The 27,863-nt window shown below is 39.5% G+C and overlaps 2 protein-coding genes across 3 annotated transcripts; one reads left to right on the top strand and one right to left on the bottom strand.

Annotated features, from left to right (window-relative positions):
• Positions 1 to 740: 740 nt before the first annotated feature.
• LOC133546480 (oocyte zinc finger protein XlCOF6.1-like) lies at positions 741 to 10,203 on the bottom strand. 2 transcript variants are annotated; one of them, XM_061892252.1, is made up of 3 exons: positions 9,937 to 10,203; positions 9,590 to 9,766; positions 741 to 2,282 (listed from the first exon to the last, which is right to left on the bottom strand). In XM_061892252.1, exon 3 carries the CDS (start codon positions 2,230 to 2,232, stop codon positions 1,087 to 1,089), a length of 1,146 nt encoding a protein of 381 aa, XP_061748236.1. In that variant the 5' UTR covers positions 2,233 to 2,282; positions 9,590 to 9,766; positions 9,937 to 10,203; the 3' UTR covers positions 741 to 1,086. The 2 variants fall into 2 exon arrangements, with proteins under 2 accessions (XP_061748236.1, XP_061748235.1); XM_061892251.1 differs by lacking the exon at positions 9,590 to 9,766.
• A 245-nt stretch (positions 10,204 to 10,448) lies between these two features.
• On the top strand, positions 10,449 to 18,999 carry LOC133546478 (gastrula zinc finger protein XlCGF48.2-like). The gene is made up of 3 exons (XM_061892245.1): positions 10,449 to 10,565; positions 11,947 to 12,169; positions 17,216 to 18,999. Exons 2-3 carry the CDS (start codon positions 11,947 to 11,949, stop codon positions 18,214 to 18,216), a joined length of 1,224 nt encoding a protein of 407 aa, XP_061748229.1. The 5' UTR covers positions 10,449 to 10,565; the 3' UTR covers positions 18,217 to 18,999.
• Positions 19,000 to 27,863: the final 8,864 nt, after the last annotated feature.

Below are 27,863 nucleotides of genomic sequence, written 5' to 3'. Positions count from 1 at the left end.
GATGTTTTTTTTGCAATTGAAGACAGCACTTGTTCGTTCTGTGATTGGAAAACAAGATAAACAGTTTATTTTAAGAATGTATGCAAAGTAAATCTCTGTGGGATGATGTACAATATTGGCTTTTGCCTGACACTCCAAACTTTGACTGATATTGATGTTTTTGGGATGTTAAAAAAAAACAAAAAACATAAAAAATATTTAAAACACAATACTGGATTCATTTGATATATCCACATATGTAAGTTTGTGAAAACAAAACCGTCCTTTCACAAAATAAAAATCTGCCATTTTCTCTCACTTGTATATTGCATAAAGGTCTGGGGACATACATATAAAACAATCACAACACAATCATCATAATACTGAGTAATAACGATAATGAATAAAATAGATTATAGAGACCCAACAAATGATTCAAAAAGACACACATTTTAAAATTGTATAAAAGACAACTGTTTAAATGATGTATAAAGTAAATAATAATATGCTTCCTGAAGTGGTCCAGAAGATGTTTCAGATGTGAACCAGTACATATGTATATCATATAAAGGTGATAATCTATGGGATTATTAACAATTACAAATACAAATATGTAATACTTTTATATTTCATATAAATAGGTCTAAAATTGTATGATGAATATACAGTACACACATATATATATATATATATATATATATATATATATGTATATATATATATATATATATATATATATATAAATACATATATGAGTGTGTGTCTGTGTGTATACATACACACAACATGTTTATTGCATGTAAAATATGTCTTTTACTGTTTACTCTCACCTTTTTACTCAAATTGTTCCGTCCATTTTTTAATAAAAGTACACAATGTTGCATATTAATGCATGTACTTGACTGAAAAAAAGCATTAATACAAAATATCTAATCTATAAATGTAGAAGCATATTAAAAAGATTGTTAGACAAACAACAATGTCACACATGTTATATGTGCTGATGTTGTTAGAAAGTCAAAATGAAAGTCTGGACAGTTTATTTCAAATCCTGCAGTTTCATTTGCTGCTGCTGTTCTCACCAGCACACTTGTGTTTCTTACACTGCTACTTAGAAGACAATCTTTCACCACACACACTGCAACTCAACACTTTCTCACCTGGGTGTCTTCTCATGTGTCTTACAAGGGTTGATCGCTCACAAAAGCTTATGTTGCAGATTGAACAGGAATGTGATTTTTCAGAAGTGTGTGTTCTCATGTGTCTTTTCACATTTGTACTTCTTGTAAAACCTTTACCACAGATTGAACAGGAAAAAAGTTTTTCACCAGTGTGTGTTCTCATGTGTCTTTTCAAATTCTGACTTTCTGTAAAACCTTTACCACAGGTTACACAACAAAAAGGTTTTTCACCAGTGTGTGTTCTCATGTGTTTTTTCAAATCCTGACTTTGTGTAAAACCTTTACCACAGGTTGAACAGGAAAAAGGTTTTTCACCTGTGTCTGTTCTCATATGTCTTTTTAAATTGTTACTGTGTGCAAAACCTTTACCACATATTGAACAGACAAAAGGTTTTTCACCAGTGTGTGTTCTCTTGTGTACTTTCAAATGTTCACTTCGAACAAAACCTTCACCACATACTGAGCAAGAAAAAGGTTTTTCTCCAGTGTGTGTTCTCATGTGTCTTTTCAGACTACAATGGTATTTAAAAGTTTTGTGAGAGAGAGAAGATGTGAAGTGAGTGTTGTCAGTGTGACATGTCTTATCATCTTTAGAGTCTTCATCATCAGTGTCAGGAGAGTGTGACGTTGTGTCCTCACTATCTGATAGTGGAGCTAAGAGCTTGTCTGCTTGTGATCCTCCACAGTGGTCTCCATCAGCTTCTGTTGTCATGTGTTGTGTTGAGCTGCTGCTTGGAGGCTCCCCCCCTCCCCTCTCCTCACTTTCACCTTTCACCTCATCATCTTCACTCTTCACAGGGACACCAGTCACTGGCATCTTGGTGACATCAACCTCCTCCAGTCCTTCAAGATGCTCTCCCTGCTGATTGATGCTGTGTTCTTCCTCTTCCTCTTTATTGTGAGGGGTCAGTGGGTCCTCCTCTTCCTCCTTAATGTGTGGGCTCTGTGGATCCACCGCTTCCTCTTTAAACTGGGGGATTAGTGGGTTTTCCTCTTCCTTTTTAAAATGGGAGATCTGAAGGTATTCCTCTTCCTTCTTAATGTGGGAGGGCTGTGGCTCCTCCGTCTGCATCCTGAAGCTCCACTTCTGTTGCTGAGGGTGAAGATGTTCTTCACAGACGTCTGCAAGACAAACACAGCATCTCTGCTCAGTCACACAATGCGTTCAGTACTTTTACATGCACTTAGGAAAAACAAGTCATCGTATGAACTGTCTTGAAATCTCAGTGACGCAGAAAAACGCTGCTCTTACAACATTATTCACAGGAAAAGAAAAACAAATCAGGTTGATTGATTGATTGATTAATTGATACTTTTATTAGTAGATTGCACAGTACAGTACATATTCCGTACAATTGACCACTAAATGGTAACACCCGAATACGTTTTTCAACTTGTTTAAGTCGGGGTCCACGTTAATCAATTCATGGACAGAACTTTTTCATATGGATAGACAACATAGTTTAAAGGGATTTTGTAATATATTATTTCACATATAAATATTAACAGAACAATTTTAAAACAGACTACACAGGCTCCTAATTTAGTTGCTGAAATATGCAGTAAAATATTAAATGATAAATAATGATAAATGGGTAGAGGTGCAACGGTACGTGTATTTGTATTGAACCGTTTTGGTACGGAGGTTTCGGTTCGGAGGTGAACCGATCCGACACGGACATATAAGTAGCGCCGCACGTTGTGTAAATAATGCACACCGAGGCACCATGAATTGATTTACGTGGACCCCGACTTAAACAAGTTGAAAAACTTATTCGGGTGTTGTACAGAATATGTACTGTACTGTGCAATCTACTAATAAAAGTTTCAATCAATCAAAAAAACAACAACACACGGCATGCTAGCAACGACTGGGATATGATAGACTGACCACACCTCCTCTTTTCACGAGATATATCCTCTTTATGGAGATGTCCAGGTGGAGTTTCTTAAATGCCTCGAATGTCCGGCATTTTAAGTTATGGTTGCGTGTATTTTCAATGTACGTTCAGGGTTAAGAAGGGGTTAAAAACAAAACAAAAAGTGGTGCACGCAGCAGCATTCGTGAGGGAGGGCCAGAGAGAGCGAGAGAGTTATGATAAACGCGCATGCGTCGCCAGGCTCTGATTTTTATCCTTTGATTAATCAGATTTAATTTTTTATTATCTATAGCAGGGGTGTCAAAAGTGTGCCCTGGAGGCCATTTGCGGTACACAGCTAATGTTTTAAAGGCCCACAGCACATTCTAAAAATACTATTAAAATAAACAAAAACATAAACAAAAGTGAAATAAAAGAGCTTAAAGGCTAAATGTAATTTAGAAAAAGTTGCAACGTTGACTAATAAAACTAAGCTGTTTTTTTTTCTTTCAAACTGTCATTGCTTAAAACATAATATTGAATCAAAATCTATTTTATTATGAATTATATCCAAGTTTCCCAATACTTCACATCAAATATTCCACTAAGAAAAATATTTTTGGTGGAAGATTTAGCAAATGTGTTAAATAATTAAAAAATGTATATTTTGTTTTTTTCTTACTGTACCGAAAATGAACCGAACCGTGACCTCTGAACCGAGGTACGTACCGAACCGAAATTTTTGTGTACTGTTACACCTCTATAAATGGGTTGTACTTGTATAGCGCTTTTCTACCTTCAAGGTACTCAAAGCGCTTTGACACTACTTCCACATTTACCCATTCACACACACATTCACACACTGATGGAAGGAGCTGCCATGCAAGGTGCTAACCAGCACCCATCAGGAGCAAGGGTGAAGTGTCTTGCTCAGGACACAATGGACGTGACGAGGTTAGTACTAGGTGGGGATTGAACCAGGGACCCTCGAGTTGCGCACGGCCACTCTCCCACTGTGCCACGCCGTCCCTATTATTACATCATTCCCAGTACTATGTTCTCAAATAAAGTAACCAGATATTAACAGTAAATAAACAAGTACATTAATAATAATTGTTTTGACAAAATAATACAATTAGAAATGACACAATATGTTACTGCATATGTCAGCTGCCAAATTAAGAGCCTTTGTAAACAGTTTTGGAATTCTTCTATTATCAATCATATACCAAATGATATATCGTGACATATATTGTTATTAAGATATAGATTTGAGGTCATATCACTCATACCAAACATTGGTTTGCCGAGTCATTTTATTTAGCCCACCAAATATATTTATTTTTTTATAATCTTCAGATGTGTGTGTATTAAGGGTGTAACGGTACGTGTATTTGTATTGTACCGTTTCGGTACGGGGGTTTGGGTTCGGTCCGGTGGTGTATCGAACAAGTTTCCACACGGACATATTAAGTAGCGCACCACACGTTGTGTAAACAATGTACACTGAGGCACAACACACGGCATGCTAGCAATGACCGGGCTACTACAAAGTGTAAAATCCAGAGCTGAAAGACACTCCTGCCTCGTTAAGATCTCCCGTTTGGGAACACTTCGGCTACGCAGCGCGATACAACAATGGATAACATGGCTTCAATGAAGAGAAAGACGAACAAACGCAGCTCCCACTGCATTCAAGCAGCTTCTACTCGGCAACTCAGGCAGGGCTAAAGCAATAACAAATGCCGTTGGTGTTTTTACAGCAGCAGATTTAAGACCATATTGCATTAAAAACTAGATTTTGACACACTTCTATGGTGGAGAAACAATGAGCCCATTTATCCTCTTACTGCCAAGTTAGCCAGGCACTACCTTGCCATACCTGCTACCTCCGTGTCCAGCGAAAGGGTATTTTTCACAGTTGGGGACATTGTAACTGCAAGCAGGTCTGCTCTTTCTGCAGACAATGTCGATAAACTGATTTTTCTGGCAGAAAACATGAAAATTGAGTGAAAGTCACCAGGGTAAAATGGTGGGGAGGGCTGAAGAAAAGTTAATCTGAGGCTGAGTTGACTTTAAACTGTTTAATGTTGCACTTTTTGTATGTAGAAGTAAAGTTTTGTCATTGTATTTAATCTGAGCAACAACTTGAAGCAGTTTAATGTTGCACTTTATACGTGAAAATGTTACACTTTATATGTAGAAAGGTTTTGTGTATATATATATATATATATATATATATATAAGAAAAAAGCAAGATGGCGGCGCCCGGACGGGCTGCGACACTGCGGTGCTCTTGCTAAAGATGGAACATTTGGCGGAAATGCCGGACAGTTCTGCAGACTTCATGGCTGGCTCGCATCGTGGTCACTCCGTGATCACGTACGACCGCCAGACACTTCTGGATATGGACATATCGGGCCGTTTTGGACTGATAGACGCGGGCGTGCTAAACATGCTAACTAGCATGGGAATACGTCGGCGGCTACATCCAGCGGCCTGTGAAGCAGGGGAGTCTAGTAGCAGCGGGGGCCGTCTACGGAGCAGACGCCAGCGGTGTGATCGGAAACGCGGATGTCGAGCGGGGCTAAAAACAAAGCAAAAGGCTAATCCCCACAGAACACCACTTCCCTCCACCCTGAAGACGGATTTAAATAAAGGATGCGAGACTACTGGTCTGGGTAAGGAGTCAGTTAAATTAGAACAAGTTTTTTCTGCTTTGAGTGTTTCAGAGTTGGACATGTGTTTTACCGAGGTGGCTAACTATGATGCGTGCAGTTTATCAAAGCAACAAACAAACAATCGGAAAATCCCCGTTACTGAGGTGGCTAACCATGATGCGTGCAGTTTATCAAAGCAACAATCAAACAATCGGAAAATTCCTGTCGTATCAATTCCTAGATATGGTCGTAACTATACTAAATGCACTGGGCATAATAAACACAACATTATTAATATTGCCACTACGGATAATTTGATCAAAAATTCCCTAAAACAGCCCACTACCTATAATATAGGTTTTTTTAAACATAAGATCATTGTCTCCTAAAACGTTGTTAGTTAATGATATTATCAGAGACAACAATCTTAACGTCATCGGTCTCAGCGAAACCTGGCTTAAACCAAACGACTTTTTTGCGCTAAATGAGACATGTCCTCCTAACTTTACACATGCGCATATTGGCCGTCCGCTTAAAAGGAGTGGGGGGGTCGCACTAATATACAACGAAAACTTTAACCTTAGTCCTAACATAAATAATAAATATAAATCGTTTGAGGTGCTTACTATGAGGTCTGTCACACCGCTGCCTCTACACCTGGCTGTTATCTACCGCCCCCCAGGGCCCTGTTCGGACTTTATCAATGAATTCTCAGAGTTCGTTGCTGATCTAGTGACACACGCCGATAATATAATCATAATGGGGGACTTTAATATCCATATGAATACCCCATTGGACCCACAGTGCGTAGCGCTCCAGACTATAATTGATAGCTGTGGTCTCACACAAATAATAAATGAACCCACGCATCGCAACGGTAATACGATAGACCTAGTGCTTGTCAGGGGTATCACCGCTTCCAAAGTTACGATACTCCCGTATACTAAAGTATTGTCCGATCATTACCTTATAAAATTCGAGGTTCAGACGCATGTTCGTCAAACTAATAATAATAATAACTGCTATAGCAGCCGCAACATTAATGCTGCCACAACGACAACTCTTGCTGACCTACTGCCCTCGGTAATGGCACCATTCCCAAAGTATGTGGGCTCTATTGATAACCTCACTAACAACTTTAACGACGCCCTGCGCGAAACCATTGATAACATAGCACCGCTAAAGTTAAAAAGGCTCCAAAAAAGCGCACCCCGTGGTTTACAGAAGAAACTAGAGCTCAGAAATTATTATGCAGAAAGCTGGAACGCAAATGGCGCACGACTAAACTTGAGGTGCACCATCAAGCATTTAGTGATGGTTTAATAACTTATAAACGCATGCTTACCTTAGCTAAAGCTAATTATTACTCAAATCTCATCCACCGTAATAAAAACGATCCTAAACTTTTGTTTAGTACGGTAGCATCGCTAACCCAACAAGGGACTCCTTCCAGTAGCTCCACCCACTCAGCTGATGACTTTATGCAATTCTTTAGTAAGAAAATTGAAGTCATTAGAAAGGAGATTAAAGACAATGCGTCCCAGCTACAACGGGGTTCTATTAACACTGACACGATTGTATATACGGCGGATACTGCCCTCCAAAATAGTTTCTCTTGTTTTGATGAAATAACATTAGAGGAATTGTTACAACGTGTAAATGGAATAAAACAAACAACATGTTTACTTGACCCTCTTCCTGGGAAACTGATCAAGGAGCTCTTTGTATTATTAGGTCCATCAGTGCTAAATATTATAAACTTATCACTTTCCTCGGGCACTGTTCCCCTAGCATTCAAAAAAGCGGTTATTCATCCTCTTCTTAAAAGACCTAACCTCGATCCTGACCTCATGGTAAACTACCGACCGGTGTCTCACCTTCCCTTTATTTCAAAAATCCTCGAAAAAATTGTTGCGGAGCAGTTAAATGAACATTTAGCGTCTAACAATCTATGTGAAACCTTTCAATCCGGTTTCAGGGCAAATCACTCGACGGAGACAGCCCTCGCAAAAATGACTAATGATCTATTGCTAACGATGGATTCTGATGCGTCATCTATGTTGCTGCTCCTCGATCTTAGCGCTGCTTTCGATACCGTCGATCATAATATTTTATTAGAACGTATCAAAACACGAATTGGTATGTCAGACTTAGCCCTGTCTTGGTTTAACTCTTATCTTACTGATAGGATGCAGTGTGTCTCCCATAACAATGTGACCTCGGACTACGTTAAGGTAACGTGTGGAGTTCCCCAGGGTTCGGTCCTTGGCCCTGCACTCTTCAGCATCTACATGCTGCCGCTAGGTGACATCATACGCAAATACGGTGTTAGCTTTCACTGTTATGCTGATGACACCCAACTCTACATGCCCCTAAAGCTGACCAACACGCCAGATTGTAGTCAGCTGGAGGCGTGTCTTAATGAAATTAAACAATGGATGTCCGCTAACTTTTGCAAACTCAACGCCAAAAAAACGGAAATGCTGATTATCGGTCCTGCTAGACACCGAACTCTATTTAATAATACAACTCTAACATTTGACAACCAAACAATTAAACAAGGCGACACGGTAAAGAATCTGGGTATTATCTTCGACCCAACTCTCTCCTTTGAGGCACACATTAAAAGCGTTACTAAAACGGCCTTCTTTCATCTCCGTAATATCGCTAAAATTCGCTCCATTCTGTCCACTAAAGACGCTGAGATCATTATCCATGCGTTTGTTACGTCTCGCCTCGACTACTGTAACGTATTATTTTCGGGTCTCCCCATGTCCAGCATTAAAAGATTACAGTTGGTACAAAATGTGGCTGCTAGACTTTTGACAAGAACAAGAAAGTTTGATCACATTACGCCTGTACTGTATATACCTTTATATACATATATACATACATATATACCTATACTGGCTCACCTGCACTGGCTTCCTGTGCACTTAAGATGTGACTTTAAGGTTTTACTACTTACGTATAAAATACTACACGGTCTAGCTCCATCCTATCTTGCCGATTGTATTGTACCATATGTCCCGGCAAGAAATCTGCGTTCAAAGGACTCCGGCTTGTTAGTGATTCCAAAGCCCAAAAAAAAGTCTGCGGGCTATAGAGCGTTTTCCGTTCGGGCTCCAGTACTCTGGAATGCCCTCCCGGTAACAGTTCGAGATGCCACCTCAGTAGAAGCATTTAAGTCTCACCTTAAAACTCATTTGTATACTGTAGCCTTTAAATAGACTCCCTTTTTAGACCAGTTGATCTGCTGTTTCTTTTCTTTTTCTTCTATGTCCCACTCTCCCCTGTGGAGGGGGTCCGGTCCGATCCGGTGGCCATGTACCGCTTGCCTGTGTATCGGCTGGGGACATCTCTGCGCTGCTGATCCGCCTCCGCTTGGGATAGTTTCCTGCTGGCTCCGCTGTGAACGGGACTCTCGCGACTGTGTTGGATCCATTGTGGATTGAACTTTCACAGTATCATGTTAGACCCGCTCGACATCCATTGCTTTCCTCCTCTCTAAGGTTCTCATAGTCATTATTGTCACAGACGTCCCACTGGGTCATTATTGTCACCGATGTCCCACTGGGTGTGAGTTTTCCTTGCCCTTATGTGGGCCTACCGAGGATGTCGTGGTGGTTTGTGCAGCCCTTTGAGACACTAGTGATTTAGGGCTATATAAGTAAACATTGATTGATTGATATATATATATATATATATATATATATATATATATATATATATATATATGTATATATATATATATATATTATATATGTATATATATATATATATATATATATATATATATATATATATATATATATATATATATATATATATATGTATATCTGTCCAGAGTCAGAACCTGGGGTGGACCGCTCAACTGTGCAACGGTTGGGGACATCTCTGCGTTACTGACCTGTCTGCGCTCGGGATGGTCTCTGTCTGGCCCCACTATGGACTGGACTCTCACTATTATGTTAGAAACTGGCTGGCCTTGGAACGCCTCGGGATCCCCTAGAAAGAGCTGTATGAAGTGGCTGGAGAAAGGAAAGGCTGGGCTTCCCTACTTAGGCTGCTGGCCCCGCGACCCGACCTCAGATAAGCAGAAGAAGATAGATGGATGGATGTGTAACACAATTTGATGTTTCTAGAAAACTGTGTCCAGTAGTTGATGTTGTCGCTCCTTCTCCTCTTTTGAGTCACCAACACTCACATCATTTGTAATGTAGACATGTTCACACAATAAAAACACTTTACACTTACATTGGATCTCTGCTTTGATGTGTCGATCACTTCCGCCTCTCTTTGTTAGCAGCTAACAAGCTAAGCTAACCAGCAGGCTAGGCTAGCACGTCAAAGTGCACTCAGACTAATGTATCCGCATACAATAACAATTAATAACGACGTTTACTGCGTTAAACGACACACATGTGCACATGTACGTTGTAATTAAGACCTAGAAACCATAATAACCAAAACAACGTATTCTCCCGCCAGACGCTATCTTGTTTTGTGCTTCCTCCTGTGTGACGTCATCGAGGTGTTCTCAACCGCGGAACAAATGTTGGCCCAGCACGTGTTTCACTGGGACAATAGTAGGTGGTGCACACTTCCTTCAAACACGTGTTTCACTGGGACAATAGTGAGTGGTGCACACTTCCTTCAAACACGTGTTTCACTGGGACAATAGTGAGTGGTGCACACTTCCTTCAAACACGTGTTTCACTGGGACAATAGTGAGTGGTGCACACTTCCTTCAAACACGTGTTTCACTGGGACAATAGTGAGTGGTGCACACTTCCTTCGCCCGGCCACAGAAGACAAAAAAGAGTTGCTGGTGTAACAATAGGAAGAATATATTCCACTCCTCTCTTGTACACGCGGCTTATGAGGTAATATACATGATATATTTTCATATTATTTATCTTATTTACCTCATATGTTGTTCGAAGCTAACGTGCTAGCGTTAGCCCGCTAGCAGGCCTTTGTAGCAAATGCGAGCGTTTTTTTTTTGGAGGAGTGTATTTTATATGTTCTCTATGAGAATTATATTGACTTATTTAATACTTTAACTGTTTTTTTGTTGTATATTACAGTCACGCTTAACATCATTAAATATTTGTTACTAGAAAGAAACGAACGTCTCGAAATTTAAGTCTGGAATAAGTCACATGGTATAATAATAATAATAATAATAATAATAATACATTTTATTTGGTATAACGCTTTTCAGTGTACTCAAAGATGCTTTACAGGATGAACAAAAAATAATATTGTTATTGTAATGACAGTGTAATATAATGTACTATTGCAGTGGTCTGCTTTATGTTGGTGTCAACTTTATTAGCAATAAATACAAATGATGTTTGCACGCACTTCTATTCCCTTGATAACATCCATCCATACCTTTTCTACCGCTTGTCCCTATTTGAGGTTGCGAGGGGGGTGTTGGAGCCTATCTCAGCTGCATTGGGTGGACATTAAATCAACTGATGTTTGTTATTACGAATACACTATTTGCACAATTGTAAGTGATTAATGCTTATTCAGTCAGACTAAAATAAATATTTAATTAAATAAATGTTAAATATTAAAAATAGCTTTAATATACTGCACACAAAATGAATTTGCATCAATATTTTGTTTGTAGTCGAATCATAAGGTACCCAAATATTCTAAAAATATGTTTATATTTATAAATTTGTATATATATATATATATATATATATATACTTGCTGGCAATTGTTACACGTGCTTCACTGCACTTCTGTTTGTTTTCCGTTGGTTTTAAGAATGTTGCTTTTGCAGAAGGAAAAACAAGGAGAGGATATTGTGCGTAAAAGTAAAGCCAACCGACCACAGCTCTGTAGTCCTGGTCACCGTTGATGTGAGGTGGGACTATTTTGGAGGTGCACGTCAAGGTTGGCTGGTAGGTTGGTAGTGGGAGGAGCCAGTTGGCGTCACTTGATGCTGCAGCACAATGACACTTTTATACGTGCAGACTGACTTCATGCAGTCATGACGGTATTAAAATCCCAGCAGGAGGTTTTCTATAAGTTGTTACTTTTTAATCAATAATTAATGTAAATGCAGGAAACAGGATCAATTACACAATTCATAATAATCAATAACTGATGATTATTCCATGTGTAGAAGAACATCACCACAAAGTGGTGTCAGTCCCCTTGGAAAATATAATATTTGATAGACTAATAAATATTTGACACGTCTGAGCTGAAGTTTGTTTGTGTTGTCTTGCGGACGTCCAACAGATGAACGCTCGTCAAGAAGAACGTCCCCTTCATCAGCAGGAGGATCCACAGCCCCCCCACATTAAAGAGGAAGAGGAGGAAGTGTGGATCAGTCAGGAGGGAGAGTGTCCTGTAGGGCAGGAGGAGGCTGATGTCAGCAAGTTTCCACTGACTGTTGTCTCTGTGAAGACTGAAGAGCATGAAGACAAACCACCTGAGTCCTCACAGCTTCATCACAGTCCAAGTAAGCAAAACATCCACATATCATCTAATACAATGTTTGTGACACATGTTCATCCGGGGGACACATTTATCACTAAAGATGGAGATATACTTGCTTTTTAAAGGCCTGCTAAAATTAGATTCTATGTGTCATACTTGATCATTTCGTGATATTGCCATATTTTTGCTGAAAGGATTTAGTAGAGAACATCCACGATAAAGTTCGCAACTTTTGGTGCAGACGATGACATCACAAGTGTGGGGGCTCCTCACATATTCACATTGATTTTAATGGGAGCCTCCAACAAAAACAGCTATTTGGACCGAGAAAACGACAATTTCCCCATTAATTTGAGCGAGGATGAAAGATTTGTGTTTGAGGATATTAATAGCGACGGACTAGAAAAATAATAATAATTTTAAAAAAAAGTTATGTTTTTAGAGACATTTGTTAGGATAATTCTGGGAAATCCCTTATCTTTCTATTGTGTTGCTAGTGTTTTAGTGAGTTAAATAGTACCTGATAGTCGGAGGTGTACGTCCACGGGTGTCTTGACGCGCTGTGTCTAAGGGGAGTCGACGGCAGCTTTATGGATGGCACAAGCTCAGCTTTTCTCCAGGTAAGAAGCAACTTTTTACCACAATTTTCTCAGAGAAACCTGCTGGTTGACATTCGGTTGGGATCCATGTTCGCTGTGATCCATAGGATAGTTTCACCTCCGGGAATTCTAAACAAGGACTCATCGTGTGTTTGTGTGGCTAAAGGCTAAAGCTTCCCAATTCCATCTTTCTACTGTGACTTCTCCAATATTAAGTGAACAAATTGCAAAAGATTCAGCAACACAGATCTCCAAAATACTGTGTAATTATGCGGTTAAAGCAGACGACTTTTAGCTGTGTGTGTGTGCAGCGCTCATACTTCCTAAAAACCCGTGACGTCTTGCGTACACGTCATCAATACACGACGTTTTGAAGACGAAACTCCCGGTAAATTTAAAATTGCAATTTAGTATACTAAAAAGGCCGTATTGGCATGTGTTGCAATGTTAATATTTCATCATTGATATATAAACTATCAGACTGCGTGGTCGCTAGTAGTGGCTTTCAGTAGGCCTTTAACACCACCATTTAAAAACGAATGCTTATCAATCATGTGAATTATGTTTATATAGCGCTTTTCTCTAGTGACTCAAAGCGTTTTTACATAGTGAAACCTAATATCTGAATTACTGTCAGGGGGTGTTGTTGCTGAACCCCAAGATGCAGAGATGGCGGCAGGCATTGTGCAGGAAAACATGATTTAATTTAACACTAAAACAAGAACAAACAAAAGGGTACAAACAAAAGGCGCGCACAAGGCGGAGAACAAACTTGGCTATGAACAAAACTAGCACAAAGGCTAACTTTGGACTAAAAACAAAAACACTTACTGTGACACGAAGGAACTATGACGTGAGCAGAGTGAACAGAAGTAGACACAACACTACAACGATTAGCATAAATGACATTGACAGGTAGTGGTGACATCCACACGACACGACAATAATCCAGCACTGACTGGTGGGGAAGGCAGCTTTAAATAGTATCTGGCTGATTGACACCAGGTGTGGCCAGGTGCCAATCAGCCACAGCTGGGGAGACAAAGCACTCAGGGAAACAACCAGGAAACGGACAAAATAATAGCGCTGACAGGAAATACTACACACAGAGGAAAAACTAAAACACAACCAAACTGTCAGGGGCAAGCCGGACAGTTACTTTTCAACCAGTGTGGGTGGCACTAGGAGCAGGTGGGTAAAGAGTCTTGCCCAAGGACACAATGGCAGTGACTAGGATGGCAGAAGCGGGGATCGAACCTGGAACCCTCAAGTTGCTGGCACGGCCACACTTCCAACCGACAGGGCGCTCACTCCCGCTGACATGCCGGTCCTCAAGTGACGGCGTGATAAGAACGCACCGTCACAATAAACAAAACAAAACACTGGTGGAAAGTGATATTTGTTAAAAAAAAAAAAACAAGCAAACTGCAGTTTTGACCCAGAGAAGGCAGTTCGGTTAAAAAAAAAAAACACTCTGCAATCCAGGGACGCCCGGATTTAAGGAAATGCACGTCCTTTTTGATTTCAATGCGTAAAAAGACATAAAAAGTGTGTTAACGCCAACACTGGTTATTCATGTGATTATCAGACAGCAGTCATTTCCATTAGACAATATTCAAATATAGCTGGGAGTGTTGGAACCATACCAATATTTTGCTACCGGTACCAAATTTATTTTGGTACTTTTCTCAATAAAGGGGACCGCAAAAATGGCATTACTGGCTTTATTTTAACAAAAAAAACTTAGGGTATATTAAACATATGTTTATTATTGCAGTTAAGTCCTTAAATAAAATAGTGAACATGCTAGACAACTTGTCTTTTACTAGTAAGTAAACAAACAAAGACTCCTAATTAGTCTGCTGACATATGCACTAACATGTTGTCTCATTTATACACCTATTATTTTGTCAACATTATTAAGGACAAACTGTAAAAATGGATAGTTAATCTACTTGTTCATTTACTGTTAGTATCTGCTTATTTTCTCTTTTAACATGTTCTATCTACACTTCTGTTAAAATGTAATAATCACGTATTTTTCTCTTCTTTGATACTTTACATTAGTTTTTGGATGATACCACAAGTTTGGGTATCAATCCGATACCAAGTAGTTACAGGATCATACATTGGTCATCTTTAAAGTCTTCATGTGTCCAGGGACATATTTCCTGTGTTTATAAACATAATACTGTATACATTTAAAAAAAAAGTGAAATAAAATGTTGTGATACCAAAAAATATTGACGTAATCATAGTAGTATCGGCTAGATATGTGGCGTTTGTTTACATTTTGAAGCCGGTGAGCTACGGTGTGTAGTGAAGCATGTTTAGCTGTTCCTCGTCCTCCAGTGATAATGTTACTTGTGAGAAACTTACTTTATTTGTTGCCATGGAGGCGAGGATTAGTGATTTAGAAGTAGCTAAAACACTACCGACGGCGGATGGATGTTAGCCGCTAGCTAGCTTGCTATGTCTTAAAGCCCCTTTTCCTGAGGGTGTTTCAGTGTTATAACTTCACCTTTATTGTTAGTTTTTAAGCCAAAATGAATCCGTTGTTCCTTTTCTGTCTCCACGCTGTGTCTGCTTGTAAGTACTCAGTGATTGTGTGCCGCCGAACATGCTCGTCTGCTCGTAAACCCGCAATGTCACGACGTGACTTCGATGCGAGGGTACGGTACAGCGAATGATTCATTAGCGGTACTATACCAATACCAGTATACTGTACAACCCTAATAGCTGGTATGGCCCACTTATAATTCAAATAACCAAATAATGTTTGCTTTCATCAGATATGTTCTAGTATTGTATATGTGGATGGGGGCCCTGCTTTGGAAATAATGTGTGCCTCTTTCAGAGATCAGGTTTAGTTCCACTTGAAACATTGACATGTTGCACAATGAGATGAGTGCTGTAGCACAAGCGTGGGATAACGTCAACAGTTGTGGAACTTTCTAACAAACACAGTGGAAAGTAGTTAGAGAAAAATGAAACGACGCAGATATTGCTTTCTCCTTTTACTGTTAACTCAAGATAAAAACGGGATCTCATTGGAAGCGATAGTTATACGCGGACGTCGTTTTAGGTAAAACAAAATGGTGTCTGCCAATGTAGTTTACTACGTCAGTAGTTGTCAAACTTTTTTCACCAAAAATACTTGGCTGTCCAAGTACCACCTCAATGAACTTTCAGGTTCATTCAATATAGGAAACTAAAACACTGTACTTAAACAATTAAAGAACATTTGTCGTACCATTAGTGGTACACTTAAATCTGTTTTATGTGTGTGTGTGTGTGTGTATATATATATATATATATATATATATATATATATATACACACACACATACAGTCGCGATCAAAAGTTAACATACACCTGTAAAGAACATATTGTCATGGCTGTCTTGAGTTTCCAATCATTTCTACAATTCTTATTTTTTTGTGATGTAGTGATTGGAGCACATACTTGTTGCTCACTAAAAACATTCATAAAGTTTTTTTTTTTTTATGAATTGATTATGGGTCTACTGTACATGTGAGCAAATGTGCTGGGTCAAAAGTATACATACAGCAATGTTAATATTTGGTTGCATGTCCTTTGGCAAGTTTCACTGCAATAAGGCGCTTTTGGTTGTTGACCATCCCTCTTGACAAAATTGGTGCAGTTCAGCTAAATGTGTTGGTTTTCTGACATAGACTTGTTTCTTCAGCATTGTCCACACGTTTAAGTCAGGACTTTGGGAAGGCCATTCTAAAACCTTCATTCTAGCCTGATTTAGACATTCCTTGACCACTTTTGACGTGTGTTTGGGGTCATTGCCCTGTTGGAACACCCAACAGCATCCAAGACCCAACCTCCAGGCTGATGATTTTAGCTTGTCCTGAAGAATTTGGAGATAATCCTCCTTTTACATTGTCCCATTTAAAGCAGCAGTTCCATTGGCAGCAAAACGGACCCAGAGAATAATACTACCACCACCATGCTTGATGGTGGGAATGGTGTTCCTGGGATTAAAGGCCTCACCTTTTCTCCTCCAAACATATTCCTGGGTATTGTGGTCAAACAGCTTCATTTGATATTCATCTGACATGGACGGAGCTAAGATCTTCTGGAGGAAAGTTCTGTGAAATACCCCAAAATAACTTGTAGTGTCTTGTTAATTTATAGCCAAAAATGTTTTTATTTTATAGATATTTTCAAAGCAGAAACATTTCCTTAGGGTCCTCTGGCACCCCATAGGGGACCCATAAGGTCTGGGCCTCTTAAGACCTCACTGTAGGTGCTAATCGACCTGTTTCTTCACCTTTTTACCGAATTTGAAAGCAAAAGAGTCCACAAATAACCGAATCGTAAAGCAGAATTGAAAATTAAATCTGAATTGGTAAAATCTTATCAATATCGCTCCTGACATGTGACTGAAAAAAAGATGGACTCCTCTCGACCATGTTTGTCTTCCTGTGTCCTGCAGACGTCTGTGAAGAACATCTTCTCTCTGAGCAACAGAAGTGGAGCTTCAGGATGGGCAAGGAGGAGCCACAGCCCTTCCACATTAAGGAGGAAGAGAAGGCGCCACATACATTGCAAATGCAAAGGGAAGAAAATAACCCACTGACCCCGCATTTTAAAGAGGAAGAGGAGGAACACAGCATCAGTCAAGAATGGTTGGAGAAGTTCCATTTGATTGTGAAGAGTGAAGATGATGAGGTGAAAGGTGAAAGTGAGGAGAGGGGAGGGGGGGAGCCTCCAAGCAGCAGCTCAACACAACACATGACAACAGAAGCTGATGGAGACCACTGTGGAGGATCACAAGCAGACAAGCTCTTAGCTCCACTATCAGATAGTGAGGACACAACGTCACACTCTCCTGACACTGATGATGAAGACTCTAAAGATGATAAGACATGTCACACTGACAACACTCACTTCACATCTTCTCTCTGTCACAAAACTTTTAAATACCAAAGTCTTCTGAAAACCCACATGAGAACACACACTGGAGAAAAACCCTTTTCTTGTTCACTCTGTCGTAAATGTTTTACTTTAAAGCACAATTTCAAAGTACACATGAGAATACATACTGGAGAACAACCTTTTTCCTGCTCAGTATGTGGTAAAAGATTTGTATTAAATCAAAGTTTAAAACTACACATGACAACACACACTGGAGAAAAACCTTTTTCATGTTCAATTTGCGGTAAAGATTTTACTCAAAAGCACAATTTTAAAGCACACATGAGAACACACACTGGAGAAAAACCTTTTACATGTTCAATCTGCGGTAAAGATTTTACTCAAAGGTACCAATTCAAAGCGCACATGAGAATACACACGGGAGAGAAACCTTTTTCCTGCTCAGAATGTGGTAAAAGTTATGTCATAAATCGAAGTTTAAAAGTACACATGAGAAGACACACAGGTGAGAAAGTGTTGAGTTGCAGTGTGTGTGGTGAAAGATTGTCTTCTAAGTAGCAGTGTAAGAAACACAAGTGTGCTGGTGAGAACAGCAGCAGCAAATGAAACTGCAGGATTTGAAATAAACTGTCCAGACTTTAAGTTTAAGTAACATCAGCACAAGTAACATGTGTGACATAATAATTTGGAACAACATATGCTGCCATTTAAGCGCCATCTTTTTCATGGACACCCCTGTTTATTTCAGCAAGACAATGCCAAGCCACATTCAACATATGTTACAACAGCGTGGCTTCGTAAAACAAAGAGTGCGGGTACTTTCCTGGCCTGCCTGCAGTCCAGACCTGTCTCCCATGGAAAATGTGTGGCGCATTATGAAGCGTAAAATACAACAGCGGAGACCCTGGACTGTTGAACGACTCAAACTCTACATAAAACAAGAATGGGAAAGAATTCCACTTTCAAAGCTTCAACAATTAGTTTCCTCAGTTCCTAAACGTTTATTGAGTGTTGTTAAAAGAAAAGGTGATGTAACACAGTGGTGAACATGCCCTTTCCCAACTACTTTGACACGTGTTGCAGCCATGAAATTTTAAGTTAATTATCTTCAAAAAAATAATAAAAATTATGAGTTTGAACATCAAATATCTTGTCTTTGTAGTGCATTCAACTGAATATGGGTTGAAAAGGATTTGCAAATCATTGTATTCTGTTTTTATTTACCTCTAACACAATTTCCCAACTCATATGGAAACAGGGTTTGTATGTCCCTGGACCTTTATGCAATAAACAATGTATGATTCAAATACAATTGGGTACAATAAATGTAGTTAATATTTGTGGGGATGTTTTTTATTCTATTTGTTATCGCAGTCAATTTTTAAATGTTTTCTTTATATGACTTACATGTAGTTTCCAGCTTACTTCATCATGTAGACTAACTCAGCCTGGAGGATGTGTGTAATGTTGAGATGTATTGGAGATGACTTGGTTTGTTTGGATGTTGTCAACCTGTCAATTGTTCAATTTAAACTATTAATGTTGTCAGATCTCACGAGAGAAACAAGCAACCAGCTCTATTACTTCTTCTTCTTACTGGCAGTTTGCAGCCATGACTTGAAAGGTTCATACTGCTATACCTTCAAGGTACTCAAAGGGCTTTGACACTATTTCCACATTCACCCATTCACATACACATTCACACACTGATGGCGGGAGCTGCCATGCAAGGCAATAACCACGACTCATCAGGAGCAAGGGTGAAGTGTCTTGCCCAAGGACACAACGGACGTGACGAGGTTGGTAGAAGGTGGGGATCGAACCAGGAACTCTCAGGTTGCTGGCACGGCCACTCTCCCAACCGCGCCAATCCCTTTCGGTGTTTTGTGCAACTGACTCTGACTTTGTCTTATCTCTCTATTTTTGAGGTAAAACTCTGGAGCTTTTGAAGTGTATTTCTGGTCTTGTCATCCTGGTCCGGACAGAAGGGCGACACGGCAGAGCGACTGGATCCAAACAGACGTCGGAGACGCTTTACTGAAGCAAAAGTCGCTTAATTACCAGAGAGCGTGATTTACACAGGACTGCAGTTCCTGGGAGGAGGTCAGGTCAAATATGGAGGACTCCTCTCCTGGAGAAGCCAAAGCATCGTTTTCTATGTTCCTTCTTTCACTGTCTGGGTGTGCGCTAAAGCTAAACAACACCACCTGACCACAGAAGAAGATGTTGGTGTGTAAATATCTGGAAAACAACTGCTTTCAGTCAGAACTTAAAGGTTGGCGTTTGAGCTAGACAGGTAGTCTCCTTTCAAGGATATGGTTGTCAATTGTTTTGCATCTCGAAGTCCCAATTGGGGCCTCTTTTCCTACGAGACCTCAAAAAAGACAGGCAGTAGAAAATGGATGGATGGATAGCTAATCAAAGAAAAACAATAAATAAATTAATATATGTATATATATTCGCATATATAGATATAATTTATATAATGCCAGAATAAATTTAAAAAGAACATGAAAACCTCCCACATTCTAAAATACATTATAAAAATGATTAGCATCAAAGACAATAATAATATCATGAGTGTAATATGTATTTATTGTTTTTCTTTCCTTATGCTACTGTCGTTTCAATACATTGTTTTTTTTATTAAATCAACATAAAAATATACAGGATACACTTTCAATTAGTGCATCAACCCTCCCCCCCTCCCCCCTCCCCCATTCACACTCATCCACACCCACTCACACAAAAAAGGGTTGTTTCTTTCTGCTACCAAAATTGTGGTTCCCTCAACATATCTAGCACAGGCGGCAAGGGACACAGTCCCTGAAAAACACATGATTGTGTGTGCCGAACATTATCATTAATTACTATTTTGTATGTAATTGTTTTATATTATTTTACTTTCTTTTTTTATCCAAGAAAATGTTTTATATTTCAATTTTTTATTTATCTTATTTGATTTTATTTATAAAATAAAAAATGACCTTATCTTCACAAGACCAGGTTATTATTGAAATTAGACTTTTCTAAAGGTTTTTAAAACCAGGTCCAGTCCAGATTGATTGATACTTGTATTAGTAGATTGCACAGTACAGTACATATTCCGTACAATTGACCACTAAATGGTAACACCCCAATAAGTTTTTCAACTTGTTTAAGTCGGGGTCCACCTTCATCAATTCATGGTAATGTCCAAGTGGGGCTCAGCAACACACACCCTCATCCATGTACAACAACAACAACAATTAGGGAAACAACAGATTGCATATAATTTATAAACAAAATGACATTTTCATAAAAAAGCATTTGTGTATAGTCCATATTATGTCCAAGTCAGACTCAACACACACTTTCATTTTGTACACTCAAAAATCGGGAACATAACAACAGATAACATATATGTTGCTGTTGTTGCATGTCTATAAACATTATTACATTTTCACAATAAGCCTTTAAGGATTTCCCATCTTGTTTCATGTTTTTTGGCATCATTCGCACGTCGACAGAGAAGGGAGCCGAACGCTAATAAGTCAGTCTCATTACTTTTTCTCCAGTTTTTAAATATTCACGTCGTATAAAATACATCTTTGAGTCTTTATTTAGGGATAAGATTGTCTTGGTGCGCGAGAAGCATTTCGCCGCGTTTCGTGCTGACTTAGCTTAGCTCGCTAGTTAGCTTAGCTTGTTAGCTGCTAACAAAGACGCAGAAGTTGTCAACACATCGCTGAGCAGCTAAATATCATCTCTGACCAGACTGTGGGGTCTTAAGGGCTCGTCGTCACGGGACCGAAGAGAACCCCAGCGGCAGAGGAAAACGAGGACATTAAAAAGTCACTTCAATGTCTTTCACAAGACGTAAATGACATACGGATTAAACAGGATATAATTCTTAAACGAAGTCATGGAGCTCCGTATGTGCATCCAGGAGAGGGATAAGAAGATTGGCGAGTTGGAGAGGAAAGTGGAAGATCTGGAGCAGTATTCTAGACTGAATGATGTGATCGTGACGGGGCTAAAAGTGAAACCCCGCTCATATGCACAAGCTGTGGGGAGCGAGAGTGCATCTAGGGACCCGGAGGCTGGCTCGGTGGAGGAGCAGGTTGTGGCCTTTCTGGCTTCCAGAGACATTCATCTGGACAAGAACTCAATGGAAGCGTGTCATCCTCTGCCTGCGAAGAGGGACGTCATCCCTGCTGTCATCCTGAGGTTCGTCAACAGGAAAAGAAAGACTGAACTCATGAAACAAGGGAGAAAGCTAAAAGGCACCAACGTATATTTGAATGATCACCTGATCAAAAGGAATGCAGATATTGCAAAAAAAGCCTGGCACTTAAGGAAACAAAACAAAATACAGAATACTTGGGTCACAAACTGTAAAATAGTCATAAAACTGAACGGATCACCTGAACAAGCAAAAGTGCTGGTTGTTAGAGACATACAGGAACTGAAGAGATATGAATAAATATGTGAATTAGTGGGACAAGGAGAGTTAAAAAGTACATTTACAAGTTCATTCAATGGCATACAATCAGTCCTCTGATATTACAGACAACAATTTAACAATACAACAAAGGATTCTAGATTCCGAGCTTTTTGAACTAAAATCATCTGAGTATACTGATCACAATTCATTAGACTTGGAATATCATCTCGATCCAGATAATATGTTTCCATCATCTGACTCCATTAACTGCAAATACTATTCAGAAAGGGAATATAATAACTCAATAAAATCAAAAGGCACATTTTCAGTCATCCATTTTAACAGTAGAAGCATGTATGCAAATTCCAGTGCAATTCAAGACTACTTACAACATTTTGCTATATCCGAAACATGGTTTAATGAAGCAAAAGGCATTGATTTTGAGATAAAGGATTATAATTTAAACTATGTTAACAGAACAAATAAAATGGGTGGAGGAGTCGCTATGTACGTTCATAAGAAATATAAATACAAAATATTAAAAGACATGACTGTATCAGTAAATGATATAGTTGAATGCTTATCAAAAGAAATCATTAATGAAAGGAAGAAAAACATCATAATTAGCTGTATATACAGGTCACCAGGTTCAAATGTGGAACTATTTACTGAGTGGGCTGAAAAAACTTTCTCAGAAATAGTTAATAAAACAATATTTATTTGTGGGGATTATAATATTAATCTCATGAATCCAAATAACCACATAGCAACATAAAACTATATTAACAGGATGCACAGTATGAGTTTATACCCAAGCATTACAAGACCGACTAGAATAACATCGCACAGTATTCATCGATAACATCTTCACTAATAATATGCAGTCTTCAAACATCAGTGGAGTAATGATCTGTGACATAACCCATCATCTGCCTGTATTCACAGTCTATAATGATGAGACCAGTACACACCTGAATCCACAGCAAAAATATACTTACATAACCCATCATCTGCCTGTATTCACAGTCTATAATGATGAGACCAGTACACACCTGAATCCACAGCAAAAATATACTTACATAACCCATCATCTGCCTGTATTCACAGTCTATAATGATGAGACCAGTACACACCTGAATTCACAGCAAAAATATACTTACATAACCCATCATCTGCCTGTATTCACAGTCTATAATGATGAGACCAGTACACACCTGAATCCACAGCAAAAATATACTTACATAACCCATCATCTGCCTGTATTCACAGTCTATAATGATGAGACCAGTACACACCTGAATTCACAGCAAAAATATACTTACATAACCCATCATCTGCCTGTATTCACAGTCTATAATGATGAGACCAGTACACACCTGAATCCACAGCAAAAATATACTTACATAACCCATCATCTGCCTGTATTCACAGTCTATAATGATGAGACCAGTACACACCTGAATCCACAGCAAAAATATACTTACATAACCCATCATCTGCCTGTATTCACAGTCTATAATGATGAGACCAGTACACACCTGAATCCACAGCAAAAATATACTTACATAACCCATCATCTGCCTGTATTCACAGTCTATAATGATGAGACCAGTACACACCTGAATCCACAGCAAAAATATACTTACATAACCCATCATCTGCCTGTATTCACAGTCTATAATGATGAGACCAGTACACACCTGAATTCACAGCAAAAATATACTTACATAACCCATCATCTGCCTGTATTCACAGTCTATAATGATGAGACCAGTACACACCTGAATTCACAGCAAAAATATACTTACATAACCCATCATCTGCCTGTATTCACAGTCTATAATGATGAGACCAGTACACACCTGAATCCACAGCAAAAATATACTTACATAACTCATCATCTGCCTGTATTCACAGTCTATAATGATGAGACCAGTACACACCTGAATCCACAGCAAAAATATACTTACATAACCCATCATCTGCCTGTATTCACAGTCTATAATGATGAGACCAGTACACACCTGAATCCACAGCAAAAATATACTTACATAACCCATCATCTGCCTGTATTCACAGTCTATAATGATGAGACCAGTACACACCTGAATCCACAGCAAAAATATACTTACATAACCCATCATCTGCCTGTATTCACAGTCTATAATGATGAGACCAGTACACACCTGAATCCACAGCAAAAATATACTTACATAACCCATCATCTGCCTGTATTCACAGTCTATAATGATGAGACCAGTACACACCTGAATCCACAGCAAAAATATACTTACATAACCCATCATCTGCCTGTATTCACAGTCTATAATGATGAGACCAGTACACACCTGAATTCACAGCAAAAATATACTTACATAACCCATCATCTGCCTGTATTCACAGTCTATAATGATGAGACCAGTACACACCTGAATCCACAGCAAAAATATACTTACATAACCCATCATCTGCCTGTATTCACAGTCTATAATGATGAGACCAGTACACACCTGAATCCACAGCAAAAATATACTTACATAACCCCATCATCTGCCTGTATTCACAGTCTATAATGATGAGACCAGTACACACCTGAATCCACAGCAAAAATATACTTACATAACCCATCATCTGCCTGTATTCACAGTCTATAATGATGAGACCAGTACACACCTGAATTCACAGCAAAAATATACTTACATAACCCATCATCTGCCTGTATTCACAGTCTATAATGATGAGACCAGTACACACCTGAATCCACAGCAAAAATATACTTACATAACCCATCATCTGCCTGTATTCACAGTCTATAATGATGAGACCAGTACACACCTGAATCCACAGCAAAAATATACTTACATAACCCATCATGAATGGTCAACAGATGGCGGCGCCCGGACGGGCTGCGCGCTCGAGAGCTCCTGCTAAAGATGGAACATTTGGCAGAAATACCGGACAATTCCACAAACTTTATGGCTGGCTCACATCGTGGTCACTCCGTGATCACGTACGACCGCCAGACACTTCTGGATGTGGACACATCGGGCCGTTTTGGACCGATAGACACTTGCGTGCTAGACTTGCTAACTAGCATGGGAATACATCGGCGGCTACATCCAGCGGCCTGTGAAGCAGGGGAGTCTAGTAGCAGCGGGGGCCGTCTACGGAGCAGACGCCAGCGGTGTGATCGGAAACGCGGATGCCGAGCGGGGCTAAAAACAAAGCAGAAGGCTAATCCCCACAGAACACCACTTCCCTCCATCCCGAAGACGGATTTAGATGGAAAATGCGAGACTACTGGTCTGGGTAAGGAGTCTGTTAAATTAGGACACGTTTTTTCTGCTTTGAGTGTTTCAGAGTTGGACATGTGTGTTACTGAGGTGGCTAACTATGATGCGTGCAGTTTATCAAAGCAACAAACAAACAATCGGAAAATCCCCGTTACTGAGGTGGCTAACCATGATGCGTGCAGTTTATCAAAGCAACAATCAAACAATCGGAAAATCCCCGTTACTGAGGTGGCTAACCATGATGCGTGCAGTTTATCAAAGCAACAAACAAACAATCGGAAAATCCCCGTTACTGAGGTGGCTAACCATGATGCGTGCAGTTTATCAAAGCAACAAACAAACAATCGGAAAATCCCCGTTACTGAGGTGGCTAACCATGATGCGTGCAGTTTATCAAAGCAACAATCAAACAATCGGAAAATTCCTGTCGTATCAATTCCTAGATATGGTCGTAACTATACTAAATGCACTGGGCATAATAAACACAACATTATTAATATTGCTACTACGGATAATTTGATCAAAAACTCCCTAAAACAGCCCACTACCTATAATATAGGTTTTTTAAACATAAGATCATTGTCTCCTAAAACGTTGTTAGTTAATGATATTATCAGAGACAACAATCTTAACGTCATCGGTCTCAGCGAAACCTGGCTTAAACCAAACGACTTTTTTGCGCTAAATGAGGCATGTCCTCCTAACTTTACACATGCGCATATTGCCCGTCCGCTCAAAAGGGGTGGGGGGGTCGCACTAATATACAACGAAAACTTTAACCTTAGTCCTAACATAAATAATAAATATAAAATCGTTTGAGGTGCTTACTATGAGGTCTGTCACACCGCTGCCTCTACACCTGGCTGTTATCTACCGACCCCCAGGGCCCTATTCGGACTTTATTAATGAATTCTCAGAGTTCGTTGCTGATCTAGTGACACACGCCGATAATATAATCATAATGGGGGACTTTAATATCCATATGAATACCCCATCGGACCCACCGTGCGTAGCGCTCCAGACTGTAATTGATAGCTGTGGTCTCACACAAATAATAAATGAACCCACGCATCGCAACGGTAATACGATAGACCTAGTGCTTGTCAGGGGCATCACCGTTTCCAAAGTTACGATACTCCCGTATACTAAAGTATTGTCTGATCATTACCTTATAAAATTCGAGGTTCAGACGCATGTTCGTCAAACTAATAATAATAATAACTGCTATAGCAGCCGCAACATTAATACAGCCACAACGACAACTCTTGCTGACCTACTGCCCTCGGTAATGGCACCATTCCCAAAGTATGTGGGCTCTATTGATAACCTCACTAACAACTTTAACGACGCCCTGCGCGAAACCATTGATAACATAGCACCGCTAAAGTTAAAAAAGGCTCCAAAAAAGCGCACCCCGTGGTTTACAGAAGAAACTAGAGCTCAGAAATTATTATGTAGAAAGCTGGAACGCAAATGGCGCACGACTATAACTTGAGGTGCACCATCAAGCATGGAGTGATGGTTTAATAACTTATAAACGCATGCTTACCTTAGCTAAAGCTAAATATTACTCAAATCTCATCCACCGTAATAAAAACGATCCTAAATTTTTGTTTAGTACTGGTAGCATCGCTAACCCAACAAGGAACTCCTTCCAGTAGCTCAACCCACTCAGCTGATGACTTTATGCAATTCTTTAGTAAGAAAATTGAAGTCATTAGAAAGGAGATTAAAAACAATGCGTCCCAGCTACAACGGGGTTCTATTAACACTGACACGATGGTATATACGGCGGATACTGCCCTCCAAAATACTTTCTCTCGTTTTGAGGAAATAACATTAGAGGAATTGTTACAACGTGTAAATGGAATAAAACAGACAACATGTTTACTTGACCCTCTTCCTGGGAAACTGATCAAGGAGCTCTTTGTATTATTAGGTCCATCAGTGCTAAATATTATAAACTTATCACTCTCCTCGGGCACTGTTCCCCTAGCATTCAAAAAAGCGGTTATTCATCCTCTTCTTAAAAGACCTAACCTCGATCCTGACCTCATGGTAAATTACCGACCGGTGTCTCACCTTCCCTTTATTTCAAAAATCCTTGAAAAAATTGTTGCGGAGCAGTTAAATGAACACTTAGCGTCTAACAATCTATGTGAAACCTTTCAATCCGGTTTCAGGGCAAATCACTCCACGGAGACAGCCCTCGCAAAAATGACTAATGATCTATTGCTAACGATGGATTCTGATGCGTCATCTATGTTGCTGCTCCTCGATCTTAGCGCTGCTTTCGATACCGTCGATCATAATATTTTATTAGAACGTATCAAAACACGAATTGGTATGTCAGACTTAGCCCTGTCTTGGTTTAACTCTTATCTTACTGATAGGATGCAGTGTGTCTCCCATAACAATGTGACCTCGGACTACGTTAAGGTAACGTGTGGAGTTCCCCAGGGTTCGGTCCTTGGCCCTGCACTCTT

Source organism: Nerophis ophidion, unplaced genomic scaffold, assembly GCF_033978795.1.
Source record: "Nerophis ophidion isolate RoL-2023_Sa unplaced genomic scaffold, RoL_Noph_v1.0 HiC_scaffold_30, whole genome shotgun sequence".
Lineage (NCBI taxonomy): Eukaryota > Metazoa > Chordata > Actinopteri > Syngnathiformes > Syngnathidae > Nerophis > Nerophis ophidion.
This window is presented reverse-complemented; position numbering and strand designations above follow the sequence as displayed.

What these genes read in the sequence shown, in the direction of transcription:
- LOC133546480 (XM_061892252.1), bottom strand. Translation starts at nt 2,232, where the DNA reads ATGCAGACGGAGGAGCCACAGCCCTCCCACATTAAGAAGGAAGAGGAA.
- LOC133546478 (XM_061892245.1), top strand. Translation starts at nt 11,947, where the DNA reads ATGAACGCTCGTCAAGAAGAACGTCCCCTTCATCAGCAGGAGGATCCA. An exon ending in ACAGCTTCATCACAGTCCAA is followed by an intron (nt 12,170 to 17,215) that starts GTAAGCAAAACA and finishes TGTGTCCTGCAG; the next exon opens with ACGTCTGTGAAGAACATCTT.